The sequence below is a fragment of the Xiphophorus hellerii genome, chromosome 2, assembly GCF_003331165.1.
Source record: "Xiphophorus hellerii strain 12219 chromosome 2, Xiphophorus_hellerii-4.1, whole genome shotgun sequence".
Taxonomy (NCBI): Eukaryota; Metazoa; Chordata; class Actinopteri; order Cyprinodontiformes; family Poeciliidae; genus Xiphophorus; species Xiphophorus hellerii.
Genome location: NC_045673.1, coordinates 1,051,865 through 1,074,068, shown reverse-complemented (window position 1 = coordinate 1,074,068; position 22,204 = coordinate 1,051,865). Strand labels below are relative to the sequence as shown.

Below are 22,204 nucleotides of genomic sequence, written 5' to 3'. Positions count from 1 at the left end.
AAAAGAAATCTGCTTAAGGCAGTCTTTCCCAACCCTGGTCCTCCAGACTCACTGCCCTGCATGTTTTAGGTATTTCCTTGCTTCAGTCCAGCTGATTTCAATTGCTGACTGATTAACAGGCGTTTATTGAACTGCAATCAGTTGAATCAGGAACATTAAAGCAGGAAAACCTCTAAAACATGTAGGACAGCGGGCCTTGAGGACCAGGGTTGGGAAACACTGGCCTAAGGGGTGTGCACAGTCGGTCCTGGAGTTCCTGCATCCTGCATGTTTTAGTCTCTCCCTGGTGGTAGAAACAACCTGCTCAGCAGGTCAGTGATCTTCTTCGGCCTCTCATGAGCCACCATTGGATCCAGGTGCGTTAAACCAGGGAGAGACTAGAACATGCAGGATGCCGGGCCTCCAGGACCGACTGTGGAAGGCGATCAAAGCAACGGTATATTGAACATAAAAAAGAAGTAAATCTCCACCAAAAAAAAAACAACTTTATTTTTAATTTCACACATTTTCAAGAAAGAAGGAAGAAATTGTCTCATGTTGGAAAGTCATAAATTTGCTAGAAAAACCTCAGAGTGTTTGAGATCAATTTAATAAATTTTGGAGGAAAAAAATGAACAAATTGTCCGATGATGTAAAGTTGTAAATTTACAAGAAAAATCTTTTCGATTAATGTCACGTTTTCCAGATAAAAAGCTAGGATCAAAAAGTTGATGCAGATCTCGCAAATTAACCACTTAAATCTTGGAGGACTTCTGGTCTTTTTGTCAGAAATATTTGACTTAAAATATCAGCAAACTTCATTTCTTTCTTGAAAAGTTTAAATGTCAGAAAAGTAAATCTCTAGCCATTGATTTTTTTATGGCAAATGTGTGTAATTAAACTAAAAATTTGAGGGTTTTGGTGGAAATTTACTCTAACTACACAGAAATACCGTATAATTCACATTTGTGTTCCCAACTGAACTTTGATTTTACAGGAAAACGTGCCACTCATAACATGTCGGACGCGCTGACGTGCCATTTGTGCGGGACAATGTAGCGGCTGCAGCATCTACTGTAACATTTCTATGCTGATTTATATCAGCATCGAGAGCCAGCTCTTCTCGCGAGACTTTGTTTGTTGTGGAACAGCTGAGTGGGTGGCTGGAGGTACTTGCGACCAGTTACCGACTCAACAGCACAGCTGCGGCCTCATAGCTGAGTTTCAGCCCGTGAAGATTTTGTTTCCAGCTCGTTGGACGCCATGGCTGAGACGGACCCGAAGTCGGTGCAGGACCTCACCAACGTGGTGAGTCGTGACGCAAGGCTAGCTAACGATGCTAACATGAATGCTAACGGAGCTAGGCTAGGTCCCAGAGTTTAACCCGAAAGTGACAGAAATTATCAGCTTTTATTCCGCATTATGTGTGAAATGTTCACATGCTAACACGTCTGTTTATAAAATCCATCAGATGTAATAAATTCTCTTCCAATTAACCGCTACATGTCATTTATTGGATCCAAACAGCGGAGCTTTTTATTCTGTGATTTAATACATTAGTGTTCAAGTCTGAGCTGATGTCCATTTTAATTAGTAAATAAAATCTGTAATAGTTATTCTACAGTCTGTTTGGTCAGGTGTTTGCTGTTTCCATGGAGATGGAGTTGATTCAGGCGTTAGGTGTAGGCGTAAAGTTCAGCATGTTGACCAGCAGAGATTAAATGAAACATGTCAGTCAACACGGCATCACATGGCAACCACGTGTTGTTTTTAGAACTGGGAGCATCTCTAAGCCTCAAATAGCTGACCTTTGACCTCAAATCCCAGAGGAGTTACACGGAGGTTTCATGGATGCAAACAGAGGAGGAGGGAGTTCAAACCATCTCTTCCCCGACTCCAACATCCCTCCAACCTCATGGCCTGATGGCGATCTAAAGAGGAGTGGCAAAAGCAAAGGAGGTGGATCAGCAGGGGTCGTCTTCCAGCATCACCATCCACATTTAATTCCTGTGGGATAAATGAATCACATTTGAATTGAGTTTTGAATTCCCAGTCCTTTGCTGTGGTGACTGGACACACCTGAAGCTGCACAGCTGTGACCCTGACCAGTGCAGATGAAGACGCCCCACTGAGCTGCAGGTCGGAGTTGCTCCCACCCACCCAGTCACCATCAGTTTGAGCCTTTGGGAAACTCCTCCGGTCCCGTCACCATGACGATTTTAAAAACCTGCCAATCAAATGAATTTGCTGCCATTTTTAAAATACTAGAGGACAAACAGGAAAACGAGACAGCAACGTGTTGCTGTGGAAACTCAGTGGATGGATGTAGTCAGGAACACGACTGACCCTCCTCTTCCTCAGTTCATGAAGCTTCAGCTCTTCATCAGATCTGAGCATAAAGGACAGGAAAAGGTTTTATTTTGATTTGACTAAATATTGCTTTCACTTTCAACATTACACTGTTTTGATGTATCCTGCAGTGCTTGTCATTACGTAAGTTTTGAAATCAGATTTTTTCTGCATTTATCAATAATATTAGCTTTTGTATTCTTTAAGTCTAAATTAGTAGAAACTATGTATTTAGCAACAGAGTGAGATTAGAGAGATTAATAACTGACAGAATGTAAACCTGTGGATATGAATTAAAGAGGCATTTCCATGGTTACCCATCTTTTCTATTGTCGGCATGGAAACAAGCTGTTGACCATTTTTTTGTCCTTTTATGAAAAGAAAGTGACCCGAGGCTTTGGTTCTGTGGAGTGGGAGAAGAATCCAATTTATTCTCCAACGTTGAGCAAATAAACGAGAAATTTTACTGTTTGCTCCTGAAGACATTTTAAATCTAAAAACACAAGGTTTTCTTGTAAACATTCAGTTTTTCTTCTGAAGAGGAAGAAAAGGGTGAATTAGTGTAAATGTGGGATTTATCTGGTCGCTGTTTAGTGTATCTGTAGCGCCGCCCTGCAGGTGAATGTCTAAACATAATGTGAGTGAAATGATTAATGGTCAACCAATCAAAAAAAGGCAGTTTGTTGAAATCGGCAGTAATGAAGCCAAAACTGTACAAAAATATCAACATTTTGTATTTAAGATGAAAAAACTGTAAATCTGTTTTACCCAGAACTCATCTAGTGGGTTTTAACTTCACCTGGTTCACATTAGGTTAAGAAAACTCACCTTTTCATCCAGTTAACCAGTTAATATGAAATAATCTCCAGGTCAGAAAGGCCTGATCTTTTCATTTAGGATTTTTTTACCTGCATATTTTGCTACAAATGATCAAAAGTTCACTGACGAAATGCTGCTGATGCATTTAAAAAGGAATTTATTTGTATTTTTAATGTATTTCTAATATTGTTTTAAATAAGCTTAAATGATTAAATGAAAAAATATCTGTCAGAATAATTGACAACCGAAATAATGTTTAGCTGACCTTTGACCTGTCCTCTGGGTGGCGCGCTGGTCAGTCCTGATGATTCTCCCTGCAGAGCAGAAATCAAACGTAGCTTTAATTCCCGCGGGTTTTGTCTCTGCAGGTCCAGACTTTGCTGCAGCAGATGCAGGATAAGTTCCAGACGATGTCGGACCAGATCATCGGCAGGAATATCCTAAACATGGCTGCCGCAGCAGATTAGCGTAGAAAAGTAATCTAGATTTATCTAAAGCTCTAAATGAACCTTAACTTGCTGCTCACTCGATGAGATGAGCACACGCATCGACGACCTGGAGAAGAACATCGCCGACCTGATGACCCAGGCCGGGGTGGAGGAGATCGAGGCGGCGCCGGAGAAGCCCAAAGAGAGCCAAGGGTCATCATGAAGGTGAGAGGGAGCGGCGCCCCCTTCAGGCTCCTGCTGGGACTTCATGTTCCTCACCGGCTCTGTCTCAAGGTTATCATAGTCAACTAAAACTAACCAAAACTGAAATAAAAACTAATTAATAGGGGAAAAACTAGCTAACTAGAAGTATATTATGCTTTTATAAAATTAAAACAGAGATTATAGATACATCCTTCATTTTTGTGTATATGAATCTATTCAAACTGATAAATTATTTTTTTCCCCACACTAGCAGTTTGTCAGCTGTCCATGTTCCTCCTGGCGGCTACGCTACGCTAGCCCCCGCAGCAGAAGTTTGGCTAACCAATGCAAAAAAAACCAAAAAAAAAACCATACATTTGTTTGGTTTTCACTATAAAGTCCATCCAAGCTTTGTGTCCAGTTATGAAGAGAACATTATTTTAATATCCACACTGGGTCTTTCTTGATTGCGTCGTTCTCTGGACCGTTTATTCGACAATAATTGGACTGAGATTTTGTATACATAAATTAATAAATACTAGAACATTTTCAAAAATGGATACTTTGACCTTTTTAAAGGTCTTTTAACCAAAGTATCAAAAAACAAAATCTGCTTTAACAAAAACTAGTAAACCCACTAAATTAACTAAAGACAAAAAGTCAAAGAAATAAAACTAAGAAACCAAAACGAGGTTTGATACGGTAACAAATGTTGCTGTTAAATTGTCCCAGAAATTATCGCGATAAACGATAATATTGTTTTGAGACCACTTAAGTAATGTAATGGTAATGGTATAATAATGCAAAAACACATTTTCAAAGATCAAAAAACTTTAAACAAATGTAAAGTTTGTTAGATTCCACCGGAATCAGTTAAATGTTTTAAATAAAACATTTAACTGAAGTCCTCAGAAAAAGGTTTAGTGGAGACCAAAGCGCCAGACTGAAGACTAATCATCCAGAAAGAGAAATTTTAACTCATGGAAATGAAAAGTTTAAATTAGCCATGTGATGAATGTTGCGCAGCCGGGAGGATTGAAGTCGGTTTCTCTTCTGCCCTCAGGCTCCTGGCGGCCCGACGGTCCTGGACCCGGGAGCAGCAGAACTTTTCCACTGAAAAATCGACTTGTTGGTGTCATGTTGTGTGAAATGCTTTTTTTATATAGTGAGTTTTGTGAAACGGTTCCAGTGAATGACTTGAAGAGCTGAACATTGTAAGCTAGACTAGTTTAATGTGTCCTGAACCTTATAAAGCAGAGATTATTGATCAACCCTGGAGGTGGACGCTACTGGGTCAGAACCAGTAAGCCCAGTAACCCAACGGATGGACGCATTCCACTCCCAATGTTCTTCTATTAACACTGAAGTTTGTAATCTGTGCTTAATATTTAACTATTTGCTTAGTAATGAAGAAAACTCAACAACTCTAAGGTGCTTTGTGTTTTTCTAATGTTTCCACCAGCATGACCAGAAGTCGCTTCTCATTTTATTCTATTTTTATTCACTTTAAATGTTTAAATTAAAGCCAATAAACTCCTGCATGAATTATTCACACCTAAAGAAACTGTTTATCTCCCATGATGAATTTATTGAAAAACAGAAGCAAAGGAAATGAGACTCCATCATCTCCAAAAATGACATTTTACAACATTTTAAAAATTCAGGCTTCTGACTAACTTTATTTACATTTTTCATGCAAATTATGAGCCTTTATTGAGACTAATTCAAATCAAATGTACAACAATCAACAGCAGTTATTGAAATTAAGTGCCAAAAGCAAACAAATTAGCATTGAAGCAACATTGAGGCAAAGCTTGATCACTTCATCTACAGCGCAACAAACCAGAAACAGGATGATAAAGTACTGAATATTAATAAAGCAATCGGTCCGGGTCGGGTTCTGGTTCCGGGTCAGAACTCAAAGTCAGCCTCCGTCATGTCGATGGCCCAGGCGAACTTCTCCCGCTGGGTTTTATTGTAGATCTTTTCTATGGGTACGTCCATGTTCTTACACCTGACCCCACAGAAAAACGTAAAACTTTTCACTTCCACACAAAATGTCCAAACAGAAATAAACTGTTTCTGAGCAAAGGAAGTCTAAGTGGTTTATTTTCAACCTGTGGTTTGTTACGACCCGTCTGTCCAGAACCAAACCTGATTTATTTAAAACATCGAGACTAAGACGCTCGTGATAAAATAACATTCGATTAAAAAGTGTCATTTCTCCACAGATTATCTTTGACTGAAGAATCATTACAGCAGTTTATGATCAGTGACGCTTTATTCCATCCAGAAATGTTTTAGTGTCGATGCTTTTCGATAGATTTTGATATCTGTTTTTTTACAGTTACCTGACTGAAGAAGTTTCAGGACTTGATTTAAAATTACTTTTCTACAAAATAACTCATTTGTTTCATTAAAATATTTGATAGTTGAATAAAAAATCAAAAACAATTGTGCTTTTGGAGCCCAGTGAGCAAAAATGAGTTAAAGTTTTGGCACCACTGACCCAGAGGACACGTTTATGGAGAATTTTTTATTTTCTGAATGAATCGACGTTTGACTTTAAAAAAGTTCTGAAATTTAGATTTTTGTGTTTCATAATCAAACTGCCTAAAAATGACATTTTCTATTTTTTAAAAATACTTAGAAGCTGATAAAACAATTCAGGCAGAACCCTGAACCAGAAGGTTTAACACTGAAAGCTTCAGCAGAACCAGAACTGGGTCGGTTTTTGCTTACCAGGCCACGCTGATCCGCGGGTCCAGGTAGTTGAGCTTGGAGGTACCGAGTGCGATCTGCTTGTTCTCCTCTCTGTCCGTCGCCTGGAGCTCCATCTTCAGCAGCTGGTCCTCACAGCGCTTCACCGCCGCCGCCTTCCTGTCCACCATGCTGACGCCAAACAGGACAAACCTCACATATAAACGCTAACGCTGTTAGCGGTCTGTCAGTGCTACTCACACTGACGCCAAACAGGAACAAGCCACTAAAGCTAATGCTAACGCTGTTAGCGGTCTGTCAGTGCTACTCACACTGACGCCAAACAGGAACAAGCCACTAAAGCTAATGCTAACGCTGTTAGCGGTCTGTCAGTGCTGCTCACACTGACGCCAAACAGGAACAAGCCACTAAAGCTAATGCTAACGCTGTTAGCGGTCTGCCAGTGCTGCTCACACTGACGCCAAACAGGAACAAGCCACTAAAGCTAATGCTAACGCTGTTAGCGGTCTGCCAGTGCTGCTCACACTGACGCCAAACAGGAACAAGCCACTAAAGCTAATGCTAACGCTGTTAGCGGTCTGTCAGTGCTGCTCACACTGACGCCAAACAGGAACAAGCCACTAAAGCTAATGCTAACGCTGTTAGCGGTCTGCCAGTGCTGCTCACACTGACGCCAAACAGGAACAAGCCACTAAAGCTAATGCTAACGCTGTTAGCAGTCTGTCAGTGCTGCTCACACTGACGCCAAACAGGAACAAGCCACTAAAGCTAATGCTAACGCTGTTAGCGGTCTGCCAGTGCTGCTCACACTGACGCCAAACAGGAACAAGCCACTAAAGCTAATGCTAACGCTATTAGCGGTCTGTCGGTGTTAGACTAACCGACTCTAAAACCTAAAACGGGTTTTTCTGCATCCTGAGGAGAAAATGTTTTAAACATCTGAATGTCTCTGAGCTCATTGGCTGTGATGCCGATAAAGTGTAAAACAGTCTAATAATAGTTAAAATATCAATAATGATTATGATGATGTTTTAATGTTTCCACCTCTGCAGCTTGCTGTCCGGACCGTCTTTGGTTTTCATTTCCTTCTTGGCCAGTTTCAGTTCCGTCTTGGCTAGAGCCAGCTGCTCCTTTCTAGCAACAATCTGGGGAGGGGCGACAGGAACATTTCTCATAACCAGAGAATAACACGCTCTCTAAAATTATAGCAGTGCCTAAAAAACATGGAGATTAGCAGAACGCTGGCTGAGCTCTGATGCATTTAAATGGTAGTTTAATGGTTCCCATTTAATTAGTTGGAACAGATTTTATGAATTTTTTTCCCCAATGTAAAAATAATACAGTAAAAATGCAGTAAGTTTAGTTTTTATAAAATACAGTCACAGGGATGTCGCCATACACTGATGCATTCTGGGTAGATGATATATGCTGCGTGCTACAAAGCAATGAAATCAAAAACAAGGTGTATGTAGGAGAAACGACATCCGGTCCAACATGTTCTAGTCGAGGATTCCTCTGACCGTTTCCGTCAGTCTGGACCGACCCGTTTTCCCCCAGAGGGATGCTCTTTCTAACCAATCAGGTCGCAGCATTAATCATGGACGCCGTCAGAGCGACTCTGATTGGCCGGGCTGAGCAGGAGCTCACCTTGGAGTGCAGGTTGGCCATCGACTGTTCGAAGGTTTTTGGCGGCGCCCGCTGGTGGTTGCAGAGAATAGCGACGGCTCTGTTGGCTCTGTTGTAGGACAGCAGCTTCTCCGCCACGTTGTCAGACTCTGCAGGAGGAACAAGATTTAAAATCAGCTGCAGGATGAAACTTATAAAAATGTTTTACATGGAATTCAAACCGTCTCCATGTTGTGACAGTTTACAAGACACAATCTGAACAGATCGACCTCCCTGAGCGGCTACTGCTGTCTGGAGAAATGAACCAAAAACAACCAATCAGAGCCAGGAGGAGCTTAGCGCTGTCAATCATCCTCATGTACTTGCTGCTAAGGGTGGAGAAACAACTTACCGTTCAGGAGAACCGTTTATCTGCCATCGTCGGTGGCTATGCTAACTAAGCTTAGCAGAGAGCAGGGGATGGAGCAGCGCCACACAAAGGAGTGACTGACAGCGCTAAGACCCACCTCCAGGCTCTGATTGGTTGTTTCTACTTGGCACTGAGAGAAGGTGGAGAAGCTTGATTTAGTTTTTTTCAGATTTGTCTCAAATGACAGTGACAGGATGAGACAGATGTGTAAAAATATTTTTATAAAAGTTTCATCAACCTGCAGTTTTAAACATGATGCAGCAGCTTCACCTCTCACTAACACATGGAAGCAGTTCTGAACTGTTCTTTATCTTTTTATTTTTACAGAGTGGAACATCCCCCTCCCCGTGTCAGTTTGAGTATCGGCTCCAGAAATGAGACACCTGACTCTCTGTGACGCCGGTGATGGAGCCGGGTCGAGGTTCTGGCAGCTCAGGTAATCTGCTGCTGGCTGACGCTCAGATATCTGGGAGAAGCTAATATTAGTGGTCTCAGGTGTGGCGGTCTCAGGTGTGGCGGTCTGAGCGGCGGCGGCAGGTCAGACGGAGCTGCTTACTGTTGGTTAGCTGCCGCAGCTGCTGCTGCAGGGTGATGGAGGCGTTGTACGTCCTGAACACCTTGGCAGTCAGGTCCGGCATCAGAGAGCTCAGGTGTTTGTTCAGGAGGGCCGTCTGGGAGGAGCAAACAGGCAGCAGGTCAAACACACACACACACACACACACACACACACCTTTCTGGAAACCATTACACTCTCAGCCACCAGGTGGCAGTGTGGTCACACACTTCTGGAGGGAAACAAACCAGATTCAGAAAACTTTGATCTGTAGGTTTTAGGATCAGTGATCCTGAAATTTTCCATGTTAGTTTTTAGTTTAAGTAACCAAAAGAAATCATGAATGAATGAAAAGGAGCAGAAAGTACAAACTTATATCTGCCTTTAGTCACACAAAGAGAATATGAGCCGTTTGACTCGGTATTAAAATACAACCTAATAATCCTTTACCTGATTTAAACACAGCAAATGTTTGTTCATTCAACTTTTATATTTAGATAAGATTTGATGACAAATGTTCATCAGTGACACCAATAAATGAGCGAAGAACAGGAAGCGGATTTATCATCCAGCAACATTTATTGTGAAAGGCTTAACTACATTTAACCTCTGACCCTTCCACTCGCCTGTAACTGGTCCAGTCTGCTGCTGGACCAGCTACCAGTCCGGACCAGCTACCAGTCCGGACCAGCTACCAGTCCAGTCTGCAGCACACGGTGGCAGGTTTTGTGTGGAAATTCGTCTCCCCAGTGTGATTCCGGTAAATTTTCCCCCCAGTTTCATTTTATCTGCCAGAGTCCATCCGCTGCCTCTTTTGAAACTCCGTTGCTGCTTTCAGTCTCTCGCTCTAAAATTCTCGCTCTTCTCCTCCCGTTGCTTCGCTTAAGCCCTTTCATCTCTGCACACCAACCGCTCTTCCTCATTCAATCTCATTTCCTGCACCTGGCAATTTACTCCCTGCTTTTTGCTTTACCACAGCTTTTTGTCCATAGAAGAGATAGAAAAGTGTAATTCTATTTTACTTTCTCCATTTTCTCTTTACACACCTCAGAAGTTTCTGATGCGTTTTACACGGCGCCACCAGACCCAAAGTTCAAATTGTTCTCATCACAAAACCTGCAATTATTCCCAGCAGCTTCCAGCAGGACAGAATCCTCACCAGGTCACTGGTTCCATCACCGGTGTAGCAGCCATTAGCATTTAGCGGCCGTTAGCGTGTAGCAGCCGGTTTAATTCACGTGTAGCAGCCGTTGGCGCGTAGCAGCCGTTATCATGTAGCAGCTGGTTTAATTAATGTTTAGCAACCATTAGCCTTTAGCAGCCATAAGCGTGTAGCAGCCGGTTTAATTAACATTTAGCAGCCGGTTTAATTAATGTTTAGCAACCGTTAGCCTTTAGCAGCCATAAGCGTGTAGCAGCCGGTTTAATTAACGTTTAGCAGTCATTAGCATTTAGCAGGTGTTAGCGTGTAGTAGCCGGTTTAATTAACATTTAGCAACCGTTAGCCTTTAGCAGCCGTAAGCGTGTAGCAACCGGTTTAATTAATGTTTAGCAGTCATTAGCATTTAGCAGCTGTTAGCGTGTAGTAGCAGGTTTAATTAACATTTAGCAACCGTTAGCCTTTAGCAGCCGTAAGCGTGTAGCAGCCGGTTTAATTAACGTTTAGCAGCCGGTTTAATTAATGTTTAGCAGTCATTAGCATTTAGCAGCCGTTAGCGTGTAGTAGCCGGTTTAATTAATGTTTAGCAACCGTTAGCCTTTAGCAGCCATAAGCGTGTAGCAGCCGGTTTAATTAACGTTTAGCAGCCGGTTTAATTAATGTTTAACAGTCATTAGCATTTAGCAGCCGTTAGCGTGTAGCAGCCGGTTTAATTAACGTTTAGCAGCCGGTTTAATTAACATTTAGCAGTCATTAGCATTTAGCAGCCGTTAGCGTGTAGTAGCCGGTTTAATTAACGTTTAGCAGTCGTTAGCCTTTAGCAGTGGTTCTGAAAGTGACCGATGGACCGACACGGAGCGAGGAAGCAGGAACTCACATTTAGACGGTCGAAGAGTTCGTCTCCAGGATCCTTGCTCTCCATGAAAAGCTTAATATTCTTGAAAACCTGAAAACATAAAAAATAAATGAGTCTGAACCATTAATTCAGCTATGACTAGAGAGGCTATGGACAAAAACAGAAAACATGTCTGAAGTTAAAGTTTATTATATCTTGTGTGGTTGAAAAAAGGAGAGAAAACAAAAACAAAAGGCCTTCGCAGCGTTTGCTGCTCGGACCTAATGAATAACAAACAACTGAACGATCGAACAACACAGGAAAAAAATCCCCCAAAAAGAAATAAAGTTGTTGGTTCTCTTCCAGCTGTCCAACATGAAGCCTTGCATAAAAGTTAAACTCATCCAAAGATTCAGATCAGAAAAATCATATAAAAATAAAACGACTCCATTTATTGCAGATATCTTCTGAGAAGTTACAGAAAACATGGGGTCTTTGTTCGTCGCTACCTGATGAAGCCGTTGCTTCACTGTTGAACTGCTAATGAGGGCCGTCCCTCTGGCTCTTAGACAAAGACTCAGCAGCGCTGATCAATATGTATTCAGCTGGTCCATTCTCAGAGATTCAGTGCAATCAGTTATTGACAGATCATTATTCATCCCATTGTTACTCACTTACACACAATCTGATCCATAAATTACTCCAGACACATCACCTCTGCTGCATCTATGCTATTATGTTACAGCATCGCCATCCAGTCACAACAGTTGCAGCCCGTCTAAATGTTAAATGCGGCTTCTGGTGAAGTTTGTTTAAGAATGTTTCCCTCCTGATGGTCCGGTCGACCCAGTTCTACTGGAACCAGAACTCCATCATCTGCTCCACCTCCAGCTGCTGTGGTTCTCTTTCTCTCTGCTGAGTCAACGGTTTAATGTTTTGCCTGGTTGCTGCATTAGTTTAAAGGTTTTAAAGCTAAATAAGTGAGAAATTGAAATGCCATCATTTGATTCTTGTTCCATTTTATTCCAAGTGACATTTAGCAGCAATCACACTGATTTGCCAGGGAATTGATGATGCTAAAATATGCAGAGACTAATTAATTCTAGCTAATGTGATGCTTTTGAATGCACTCATTTGAATAATTATATGTTCTGCCAAGAAACAAAACACTTTGGCTGTCAGGTGTTAACATTCCCTTCCTCATCTCTGGAACAGAAGATAGCGCGGGTCGACACCGGAGGAGAGGTTACACATTTACATTTATGCAACATGCAGACGCACACAGACGACTGCTGCTTTAAGGTTCCAATTAAATCTAAAAATTACACAAATGCATCTATTTTCTCTGTTGGAGCTCAAAAAACACGACTCGGTAATATTGTCTTGTGTTTATGAAGGACAAGTAACTAAAACTGCAGAAAAAGACCTTTCCAAGAACTCTATTGAGACAAAAATGTTAATTTAACTAGAAATGGAGTTTTTTATTTAATTTGCTGCATACCTGCATCTGTTTTAACAAGTAAAGAATCTAAAAGCCATTAAACCACGAATGCCTCCACGTTGCTTCATTCACTCTTTCAATTCAGTGATTTTGCTTCTTCTTCCTTCCTGGAGGAGAAGAAACTCGATAAAAACAGTAGAGATGCAGCAAAGAGCAGAACGCAGCCGCAGCTGGAGAAATAAAGCTAAATATGTGAAATCGGGTTTAATTTGCAGAGTCTGTAATTAATTCCTCACATTGTAATGAAAAACCAGTGGGATCATTTTCTGAAGCAGGTGTCGACCCCCAGTGGGCCGTCGCTGTTTGTGTCTGAAGCTTGTGCGTCAGATATACGGTTGTACCAGAAATGAGCGATTACAAAGGTTCCGGTCAGAAACTTTATATGTAAAAACAATGTAATTCATTGCATGAGAATATTTTAACGTTTTAAAATCTGTGAAATTAATTTATCAAAACGAAAGCCTTAAAGTCTTGGCCTTGATCTAAAATAATCACCCAAACTGAAACAGATGGACATAAAACCTGCATCATGTTTTGTTTCTGTACCTTCTTGATGACCGGCACCTTGTTGTAGTAGCGGATGGAGTCTTTCCCCAGGAAGTCGAACTCCACCACGCACTCGCTGCCGTCCAGCTCGTCGTGGAGCGTGATGTGCTCGACGCGCAGCGAGCAGCAGCCGACCGTGTCCGCCGTCTCGCCCTCCTCCTTCTCGTTTCCCGCTCTCAGGGCGAGCTGCGGCACGGAAACACGTCCGTCAGCTCAGACACATTTAACCGAACCACGGCGCACAGAGCAGAGCCCGGCTGGCGACCCAAACACCTTGTCTATGAAGTACAGGGCCACGGCTCTCTGCCTCGCCACCATCTGCTTGGACTTGAGGTCGCGGAGGTAACCGTCCCGGATGCTGTCCACGCACGACTTGAGCTTCCGAGCAACCTCGTATTTCTCCCAGTCCTTCTCTCCCTGCAGGTCAGATTGGAGCAAAGAGAGACAGACTGAGGATAATAAACCGGAGACGGAATGATCACAAATTAAAAATATTCTGCAGATAATATCATGAATGCAGATCGAAACTAAAACTAGAAGGAACCGGGGACCACCATCCCCACAGACCACCTTCACCACGGACTTCAGTCTGGATACCTTCAGTTTGGAGTTGGCGTTGAGCATAATGTACTTAATGGATCCCTGGACGTTCTCGGTCCAGCTGGCCAGCCACGTAACGGTGTTGTCGTGCCGTACTTCCTTCCAGTGGTGACCAGCAGGGGGCGCAGGTGGCGTGGCCTCTCTGCAGAAACAGAAACAGGAGTCAGTGCTGCTTCCCCTCAGGGGGAACAGGAGAGACGCTGCAGGGCTTCTGGGTAATTAGGGGGAAATAAATATTCATCCACACTAGTTTAAGGGAAATAAAGACTCAAATGTTCCACTAAAATAACTCTTCAGCCTTTTCTAAGGCTGAAACAATTAATTAAATTAATGGTGATTAATCTGGCTGTTACATGTAGCATTAATATTAGACGCATTCTTACATGAGTGTGAAATAACCGAGTTTTCCTGCTGTTGATGAGAGGAGCGGCCATATTGTCACACAAACTCGGCCTTACAAGTCGTCACTAGGAGAAGTTTGAATTGCTCCCAGTTTCCCAGTGGGAAGTCTGAATTTTCCAACTGGGAATTCAGAATTTCTGAGTAGAACTGAAACGCAGCAATACATTGGAAATGAGAAGAACCTCAGTTTCCAGTATTCACTCCCTGGAAACCTCAGGGAGTGAATACTTTCCAGATCAAACCTTTTTCCTGACCATCCTGGTTTTTCAAGTTTGCAGGTCTCACCTGACAACACCTCCCACTCACTTGCTGCAGTTGATGATGACATCTTCCGGTTGGATCCGTTTCTTCAGCATTCCCTGCTTGGGATGCTCTCCTCTCCCTCGGAACAGACCTGGAGGCTCCAACTTAAAATTCCCGATGCGTTCTCTGTGGCTATCCAGCAGGCAGTAGCCATATTTATCCACGATCTTCTGATTGGCATCTTTCTGATCCTACGGCAGATACACAGTACAGACAGAGCGTCGCTTTCAGGTGGGAAACCGACGGCGACGTTCCCAGAGGAGATCAGCGGAGGGAGCAGGCGGAGCGTTACCTGCTTCTCCTCTTTGCTCAGAGCCTTCCTGGCTTCCACCTTGTCTTTATGGAAGGCGTGGAGTTCTCTGAAGTCACACTTCTCCAGATCTGTGATCACTAACCGCTCCTGACGGGTCATCTCCTAACACACCACAAACCAGTTAACATGAAACTGGGATTTCTCACCTGAACTGGACTCAGACTGATGAAACTATTAACACATTAAATTATTCTATAACTGACGACAGTGATGCATAAAGTGCTGCTGAGCTGCATGGGAAAGTATTCAGCTGCACCTTCAGCTTTATACATGACAGTCGTTCTGAATGGACCTGCAGTTCTGACCCAGAGGTTCTGTCCATGTTCTCCCTGCGGTTCCATTATGTTTCCGTTTAAACCAGTCAGGTTAGAGAAATGGGTTATAAACATGTTTGCTACATTTTGTGCACCACTTCATCCTCAGATGATCAGATTTCTCCTCCTCAGTCCTTCCTGTTTTCAGCTCCTTTCAGGATGAGCCGTTTTAGGGTCTCTGTCACTTTTATGCAAATAAGCTGCAGCTGGCCACGCCCCCACCTCAATGCTTGCATCCTGTACCCTTAAAATAACAGCATGCAGTTCTACAACGGTACATCTTTGACCCTGAGTCAGACCCAGAAGCAGAAGAGGATCGTCCTGAACATCCAGGATGCAGCAGCTCCACCTGGGTTGCTAGGTAACGAGGTAGGACACCAAAAACATGAACTTATTGCCAGAAAACGGCTGGATGGCGTTTTTAGTGCCGAGACCGTTTCTGGAAAAGGTAGAGACACAAATAGAAAAACAAAAACCTGTAAAAAGTGAATTTTTAAAATCAAAGATCCCCTTTAAAGTGACGAGGTTTGGTGCTGAGACGGCTGGAGAAGGCACCAGAACCCCTGGAGACCCCAGTGGGATAAGCGTGTATGATGATGGATGGATGGGCTTGGTGCTGAATCAGCTGAACGTCTTTACACTCCAACCAGCATCACATCAACAGGCTTCACACTCATTAAAGCTGCTGCAGGTCAACACAGGCCAACAAAACGAGCCGTGAAGGCTCAGCCCATCGTTAACGATCGATAAACCCGTCCAGTCACCAAACCTGAACTGGATCTGAACCGATCAGATATCAATAAAACAAACAGCATCCATCTGTCGCAGTCAGTCAGTCAGGCTGACTGGCAGCGGGCGGTGGGCGGGCTCCGGGGGCAGCGGAGCGCGGACGGCTTTTCTGGCTATAATAAAACATCATAATTGGATTTGTTCATATGCAGGGAAGCCAGTTGTCTGGATTAGCATATCAATGCTTTCACATAAATCGTATTTTCAAGAGCATTGAGCACTAAGCGCCGCAAAATTAATTCTGCATGATGTGCTTTGAGGCTCGGTTTCCTCTACAGAGAGGATATTTCTACACACACACCCTCCCACACCCACACGTTCCAGCAGCCAATGGGAACGCCGGTCTGGTCCTACCTTCCTCCAGTCTTTGAAGAAGTTCTCACGAAACACCTTCTTGGTTGTGTATTCATGGTCCAACATCTGGGCAAAGAAAAGCGCCACCTCCTCTGCTGCCAGGCTCAGCTTCATCTTCTTACCTGCACACAAACACAGGCCTCACCTGGATGCCTTACCTGGACGCCTCACCTGGCGGCCGTCCAGCCGCAGAGCGCTGGGACGGCTCCCTCACATCCAGCAGCTTTCAGAAACTTTTTACAGACTCTGAACCCAACTTGAGAAGTTCTGGGATTTATAGACAAAATATGTTTTTCTTTTTTCATTATTTTAAATAACATTTTTTTATATTTTTATAGTTTTAGCTTAATTCCTTTTCTGAATGTGCCGTTTCAGCAAATGGCCTTATCAGTTTCCTCAGAGGAGGCATTAAGTCACTGATTCTGGTGGTTCTGGAGTGAGAAGCTCCTGCTGCTGCCGCCTACTGGCAGCTGATGATCAGAACCGGTGAATTCACCAGTGACTGGTTTTCCTGCCAGAATAAAACCGAACTGACCGTTGTAGAAGAAGTTAACGTCGTCAGGAAGAGGCTGGTACTCTGGAGGGAAGTAAGGTCCGTTGTGCTCCAAGGACTTCCATTTCACTCCGTCTTCGTACCGCTCTTCCTCCCACCTGACAGAAAGCAGCGAGATGAAAACAGGCGGAGACGAGCGACGGCAGGACGGCGTTTCCTACCATCTCCAGCGGTTCTGCTCCTCCTCTTCCTTCTTCTTCGTCTTCAGCATTTTGGCTTCTTCGATCTCCTCCTTTGACCTCCTGGGTTTTTTGGTGACTGGCTGCTCTCCTTCCTCTTTCTTGACCGTCTGGCAGAGACAAACGTTTAAGATGTGGATTGACGCCGCCTCGCTGTGACCAGAACCAGAACGTCCAGACAGGAGGCTCAGCGTTCAGCCGGTCCAGAAGGAGGAAGACGCCAGCGGAGATGAAGGTTTACCTTTCTGGGTTTCTTCTTGGATTCTTTTTTCTGAGCTTCTTCTTCACTTGCGTCTTCTTCACTGAGGGGCTTGATTCCTCTCTCTGAGCTGCAGGAATGTGAGAGGACAAAGTCAGAGTAATAAAAATGGTGGCGCTTTTCAAACTCTTCAGTTTGATGAGAATCGGACGGACGTACAAGGATGCAGCTGCTTCCTCTATCGGCTCGTCTTTCACACGTTTCCTTTTCAATCCTTTCTTCTTCTTCTCAGTCAAGTCGTCCTGCAGCTCGAGTTTCATCAAATCACTGATCACACAGAGAAACAGCAGCGTTTATTTCACAAACTGTCTAAATCATGTTTTACCTTTGAATTAAAAATAAAACATTATTAATATTTTAGCCTTTGGTTTTACACAACATCCTGCAATAGTCATGTTTTAATCCCATCTGTGATTCATTTGGTTTCACTCAGACCATAGTTAGCTTCCAGTTTTATCAAATTTTAATACATTTGGCATTTTATATCAAATTACAGCTTCATTACTGCTGTAATTGTTTCTCAGAAAAGAGAAACAATGAGAACACAATCATTTACTTCACACTCTGATAGTTAACCATCATGATAGCAGTCCCACTAATTATTATATAATTATAACTTTTAAAGAGGAAAAAACAATAATCACATGATGGAAGCTTGTAAATTTCCCAGCTAAGAAAAACATAATTAAACTCAGCAGTTTTAATTTAGTTCATTAAGATCACAGAGCGACTCATGATGAGAAGAGATGTCATGGAAATATGTCCAGAGTATCATCAATCATAAAATAAAGAGAAAAACTGAAATGTTGAGGGATTTAATTATCAAAATGTTCCTGACCACCAAGTACCAGCCAGAATAGAAAAGAAAAAACAACAGGAAGAATAAAATAAATAAAACGATCCTTCTCCCTGTGAGTGAGATTAGAATCCGTTAAGAACTACAGGAGTCAAACTGTGATGCAGCGTCCTGCTCAGGATCCAACTGCCATGAACTCATTTATTACCTCCTGACGTATTCTTCCTCTGCACCGGCTTACGCTCATTCTTAGAGATTTGCTCGTTATAGAGAAGATAAGTCTCTGTTTGTGGTCACTAAGCATCTAAACCTCGTGGGGAGGCAGAAAGAGAGGAGGAGGAAACAGATCACACATCAGGATGCCCACCTGGAGCTGCTGACTGGCTCCAGGATTTCCCTGACCTGTGAGGAAGACGAACCATTAAAGCTCAGCAGATGGAAACCAGTCGACATGAAAACTCCTCCATGCAGGCGCCAACAGAAAGGAGGGTTTACCTTCTTAGGAGGCCTGTCATTGTTCTTCTTCTCTTTGGACTTTGTTGACCTTGAATTATATAACAGGAAGTTGAGATAAAAGAAGAAAGTGAGAAAAGACAAATAGTTTCTTTTAAACAACGTTTAGGGTAATAGAGCCTCAAAGGCAGAAACAATCAGAAGCTTTTATTCAAACTTTTATGTCGTTTATTCAGATCAGATCTAAAGCGGACCTGGGGATTCTGACCGCTTCCCGGCCCAGGCTGGACCTCAGTGTGTCCTGGTCAAAACTACAAACCAAACATGTGAGACCATCCAAATATGCTGCTTTTATTTTGAAGGAGAACTTCCTCTACTCAACCTTCCAGTTCTGAGCACAGCGGTCTCGCTCTCATTGCAGCTGCAGTTTGTTGCCAAACAAGCAGCTCTGGAAACATTTAAGCCACCTGGGAAATGCAGACGTTCTCTGGTTAGAGTGTTTGGTTTGAGCATCGTAAGCAGAGCGCTGCTGGGTGACGGCTGCGTTCTTCTTCTGCGGGTCGCAAACCGTTCACACTGAAGTCCGACTGCAGTCGCATTTATTGAGAAGAATGAACGACAGAAAATCATAATTCATGAAAAAAGGAAACAGAAATTGGCTCTGACGCTAACCTGCTGGGTTTGGACCTCGTCAGTGACGGTCAGAACCTGATGATTCTCTGATTCAGTCTACGGTTCAGTTCTGGTGTGTTTTAGTTTGATCCAGACCAGGCGAGCAGCTTCAGGTCGATTTATTTTGGTTTTCTGCTGCATAAATCAAAGGATTTTGAGCTGCAAACAAAAGGTTGAAAATAGTTTTTAACCGATGCCTAACTGCTGTCTCTATTTTAGTCGGGCAGTTTTGGGAAATGTGGCCCGGTTAACTAGCAGGGTCTCAGCGGATTAACACTGGTTCCACGCAGGGCGACGTGACAGGAGCTGCACACACTCCCAGCTGGATACATTATTCTTATTCTGTGGGTTTTTTTAAAGCTAAGCTCAGACAGAACCAGGATCAGGTGGGCGTGAAACAACACGAAGCAAGCAGTCAGACAGCCTGCTGCTCCCGGCGCCAGCCGCGCTTACAGGTGTCTGTTCATCCCTTCGCTCTCATCAATTACACGAGCCAATGACGGATCGCTCCGCTCTCATTTGTCTGCTCACATATGCATGCTAATAAACGCGTCTGATATCAAAGTAAATTAATTTATTCATATGAAGATGGAGCGTTTACTGTACGATGTGTAATGAATGCCACCGACCCTCCTGACACATTCTCTCTCTTACACTTTGTGTCTTTCATTTAGTTTCACACACACACACAGTCATATAAATGATCTTATTTATCAGCGGTTGAAGTACCGAGCCGCCAGAGTTAATTTGTCTCTCCATCTGAGCAACATGAAAGGCTGAGCTGAGCGTTGATGTGATCTGAGTGAAGCTGCAGATGTTGGATGAGCTCACTGGTCTGATAATGGTTCCAGTCTCTAATGGTGGACTAATGATTCAACACAGGCAAGGCGTCCTTTACATTGCTACCAGCAGCAGTTTCCATCCAAGTGTTATGCAAATCTTAATCAAACTTTTAAAATGTCACAAAAAAGAAAATGTGAATTCGATCTGCTGGTTTGGAGCGAATCGCAGAGCGTAACTTCATCAGGTGTTGAGTTGACGCTGCGCATGGCTGCAATAAACAGGAAGCAGAGCCTGGAAGCTAGCATGAACTCATCTCAGAAATAGGAGAGTCTCCTCCCAGCTGGAGGTTTTCAGAGTCTGGTGTCTCTGGTAAGGCAGGGAGTTTCCAACATCAGAACTTACTCAGCAAATGTTTCCATCTCCTGCTAGCATATTAACTTTTTTTGGAAAACCCAAACACAACCTGAAGTGAGCGTAAAAACGTTTTAGATAAATTAAGGAAATGATTTTGCATGACAGAGACATCAACAGAGCTGTACCGCTGGTACTAACGGCAACATTCAACTGCAGTAGCCACTGCTCAACCCAAAGAGGGCAGCACTGAGAAGGTTTTAGGCTAAATATTGGAGAATTAAACTCATTTACACAAAAATGTCACAGTTTGCACAGAAACAGAAAGACAGAACACTTAAGGATCATTTTAGACATTTTATCTGCAACAAAGGTTCATTTGAGGTTTAGTTTCTAAAACCTGAAATCAAAAGGTAATAAAAAAGTTTATTTTTAACAGATAAATCTGAAATAATTTGAATATATATAAAAAACATTTTTGTCACTAATTTCAGACAGAGAAAGAAAATTTCAGAAATATTTCCAGCCTCTGTTTCTTAAAATTTTGATGATTATGGTTTAGGAATAATTTTTAAAAAATCTAATTCACCGTCTCAATAACAGAACGCAGAGGTTCGAGCCTCTACCGGGTCAGTCTGGGTCAGTCTGGGTCAGAAGACAGCAGACTGGACATCCGTCACTGGAATAAAATATTTAACCGTTTCTATTCTTATGTACGAGATAAACCTGTATTGTCATATTTTGATTGAATAAAGAGAATCAGAGCACAATTATATATTTCTGAAGCAATACGTATAACAACTTCAGACGCTGTGGAAGTTTTGTGTGTATACTCTGTTTTCCTCTTGAGCTTTTGGGATTTTCTACATAAACTCCGGGCAAAAATCAGAATTTCAGATTTTAAAATGCTGCAACTCTTAACTTTTAACCTAAATAAATCACGAGCGGAAACAGTTTGAGTTAAATAATTGTGAAAACGTTGTTCAGGTAAACACACACACCTTTTCTTCATCAGATCTCCACCGGAACCGGCATTCTCACGGTCACTCAACCGCTTCAGCTTCGTCCCTTTCTGCTTCAACTTCGCATCTCCTTTAGCGTCACTTTCTCTTCCCATTTTACCACAGTGTCTGACTGAGAACATTTACAGATTAGCTTTGTAACAAAAATACATTTAAATATACAAGAATATTTAAACACACACCCAAAATAAGCAGATTAAATATCCATACTAGCTAAATTTGACAATTAGCTTCCAAGATGTAGCCACTTAAACAATTGACTGATTAACTAAATAAACAGATGACCACAAATGTGTTTTACTGCCAACCATAAATAAATTCAGAGTTAACTCACTCACCGTTTGGAAGATTGACAAAAATTGGCTAATATAGTCTATTTTCCGCGTAAAACACGAACTTTAAATCAACGTTTCCTCTGACGGTTAACCATGCAGGCGGCGGTCCCAGCTGAACTCTGATTGGCCCGTTTGAGTGGCGGTCAACTGCCATACCTGCATGTGATCACTGGGGGGAGCTAGAGGGCTCAAGGTGAGAACCGGAAAGGGCGGGGACGGACCACTGTCAGTCTCATACCTTATTTGGAAATGGGACCATTGCATTCCGGAAATGAAGGGGGCGCTATTTCCCATGTTCTCCGCGGTCTCCGGTTTGTATTTTATTTTCAAATCTGTGATAAATATTCATCTTTAGGAAGGAGTTCCACGGTCGGCATGTATTTAAACGTCTCTCTTTTATTTACTTCAGCGCAGTTCACAGTTTTTAACGAATTACGTAGCTTTTGAGGTGTAGCTGTACATTTCTGCTGAAGACTTGAAATGGTTTTGATTTGAAATTGAATGTATTTGACTCTATTGGCTTCCTCCTCATACGCAACATGCTTTAATTAAATTAAATTATTTGGTATTTGTGTTTATTTAACCTGGAAGACGCTC

General features: G+C 42.6%; 2 protein-coding genes across 2 annotated transcripts; one reads left to right on the top strand and one right to left on the bottom strand.

The window, feature by feature from the left end:
* The first annotated feature begins 1,092 nt into the window (after positions 1-1,092).
* Positions 1,093-5,866, top strand: hsbp1b (heat shock factor binding protein 1b). Its single transcript, XM_032579990.1, has 4 exons — positions 1,093-1,287; positions 3,516-3,582; positions 3,674-3,800; positions 4,843-5,866. The coding sequence occupies exons 1-3, from the start codon at positions 1,243-1,245 to the stop codon at positions 3,796-3,798; spliced, it is 237 nt and encodes a 78-aa protein (XP_032435881.1). The 5' UTR covers positions 1,093-1,242; the 3' UTR covers positions 3,799-3,800; positions 4,843-5,866.
* LOC116730640 (DNA topoisomerase I, mitochondrial) lies at positions 5,457-22,174 on the bottom strand. Its single transcript, XM_032579993.1, has 19 exons — positions 21,252-22,174; positions 18,487-18,535; positions 18,359-18,393; positions 17,355-17,462; positions 17,178-17,265; positions 16,919-17,046; positions 16,740-16,855; positions 16,205-16,326; positions 14,727-14,849; positions 14,438-14,625; positions 13,727-13,871; positions 13,403-13,546; positions 13,130-13,315; positions 11,125-11,193; positions 9,092-9,206; positions 8,148-8,275; positions 7,545-7,645; positions 6,522-6,671; positions 5,457-5,793 (listed from the first exon to the last, which is right to left on the bottom strand). Exons 1-19 carry the CDS (start codon positions 21,392-21,394, stop codon positions 5,691-5,693), a joined length of 2,241 nt encoding a protein of 746 aa, XP_032435884.1. The 5' UTR covers positions 21,395-22,174; the 3' UTR covers positions 5,457-5,690.
* Positions 22,175-22,204: the final 30 nt, after the last annotated feature.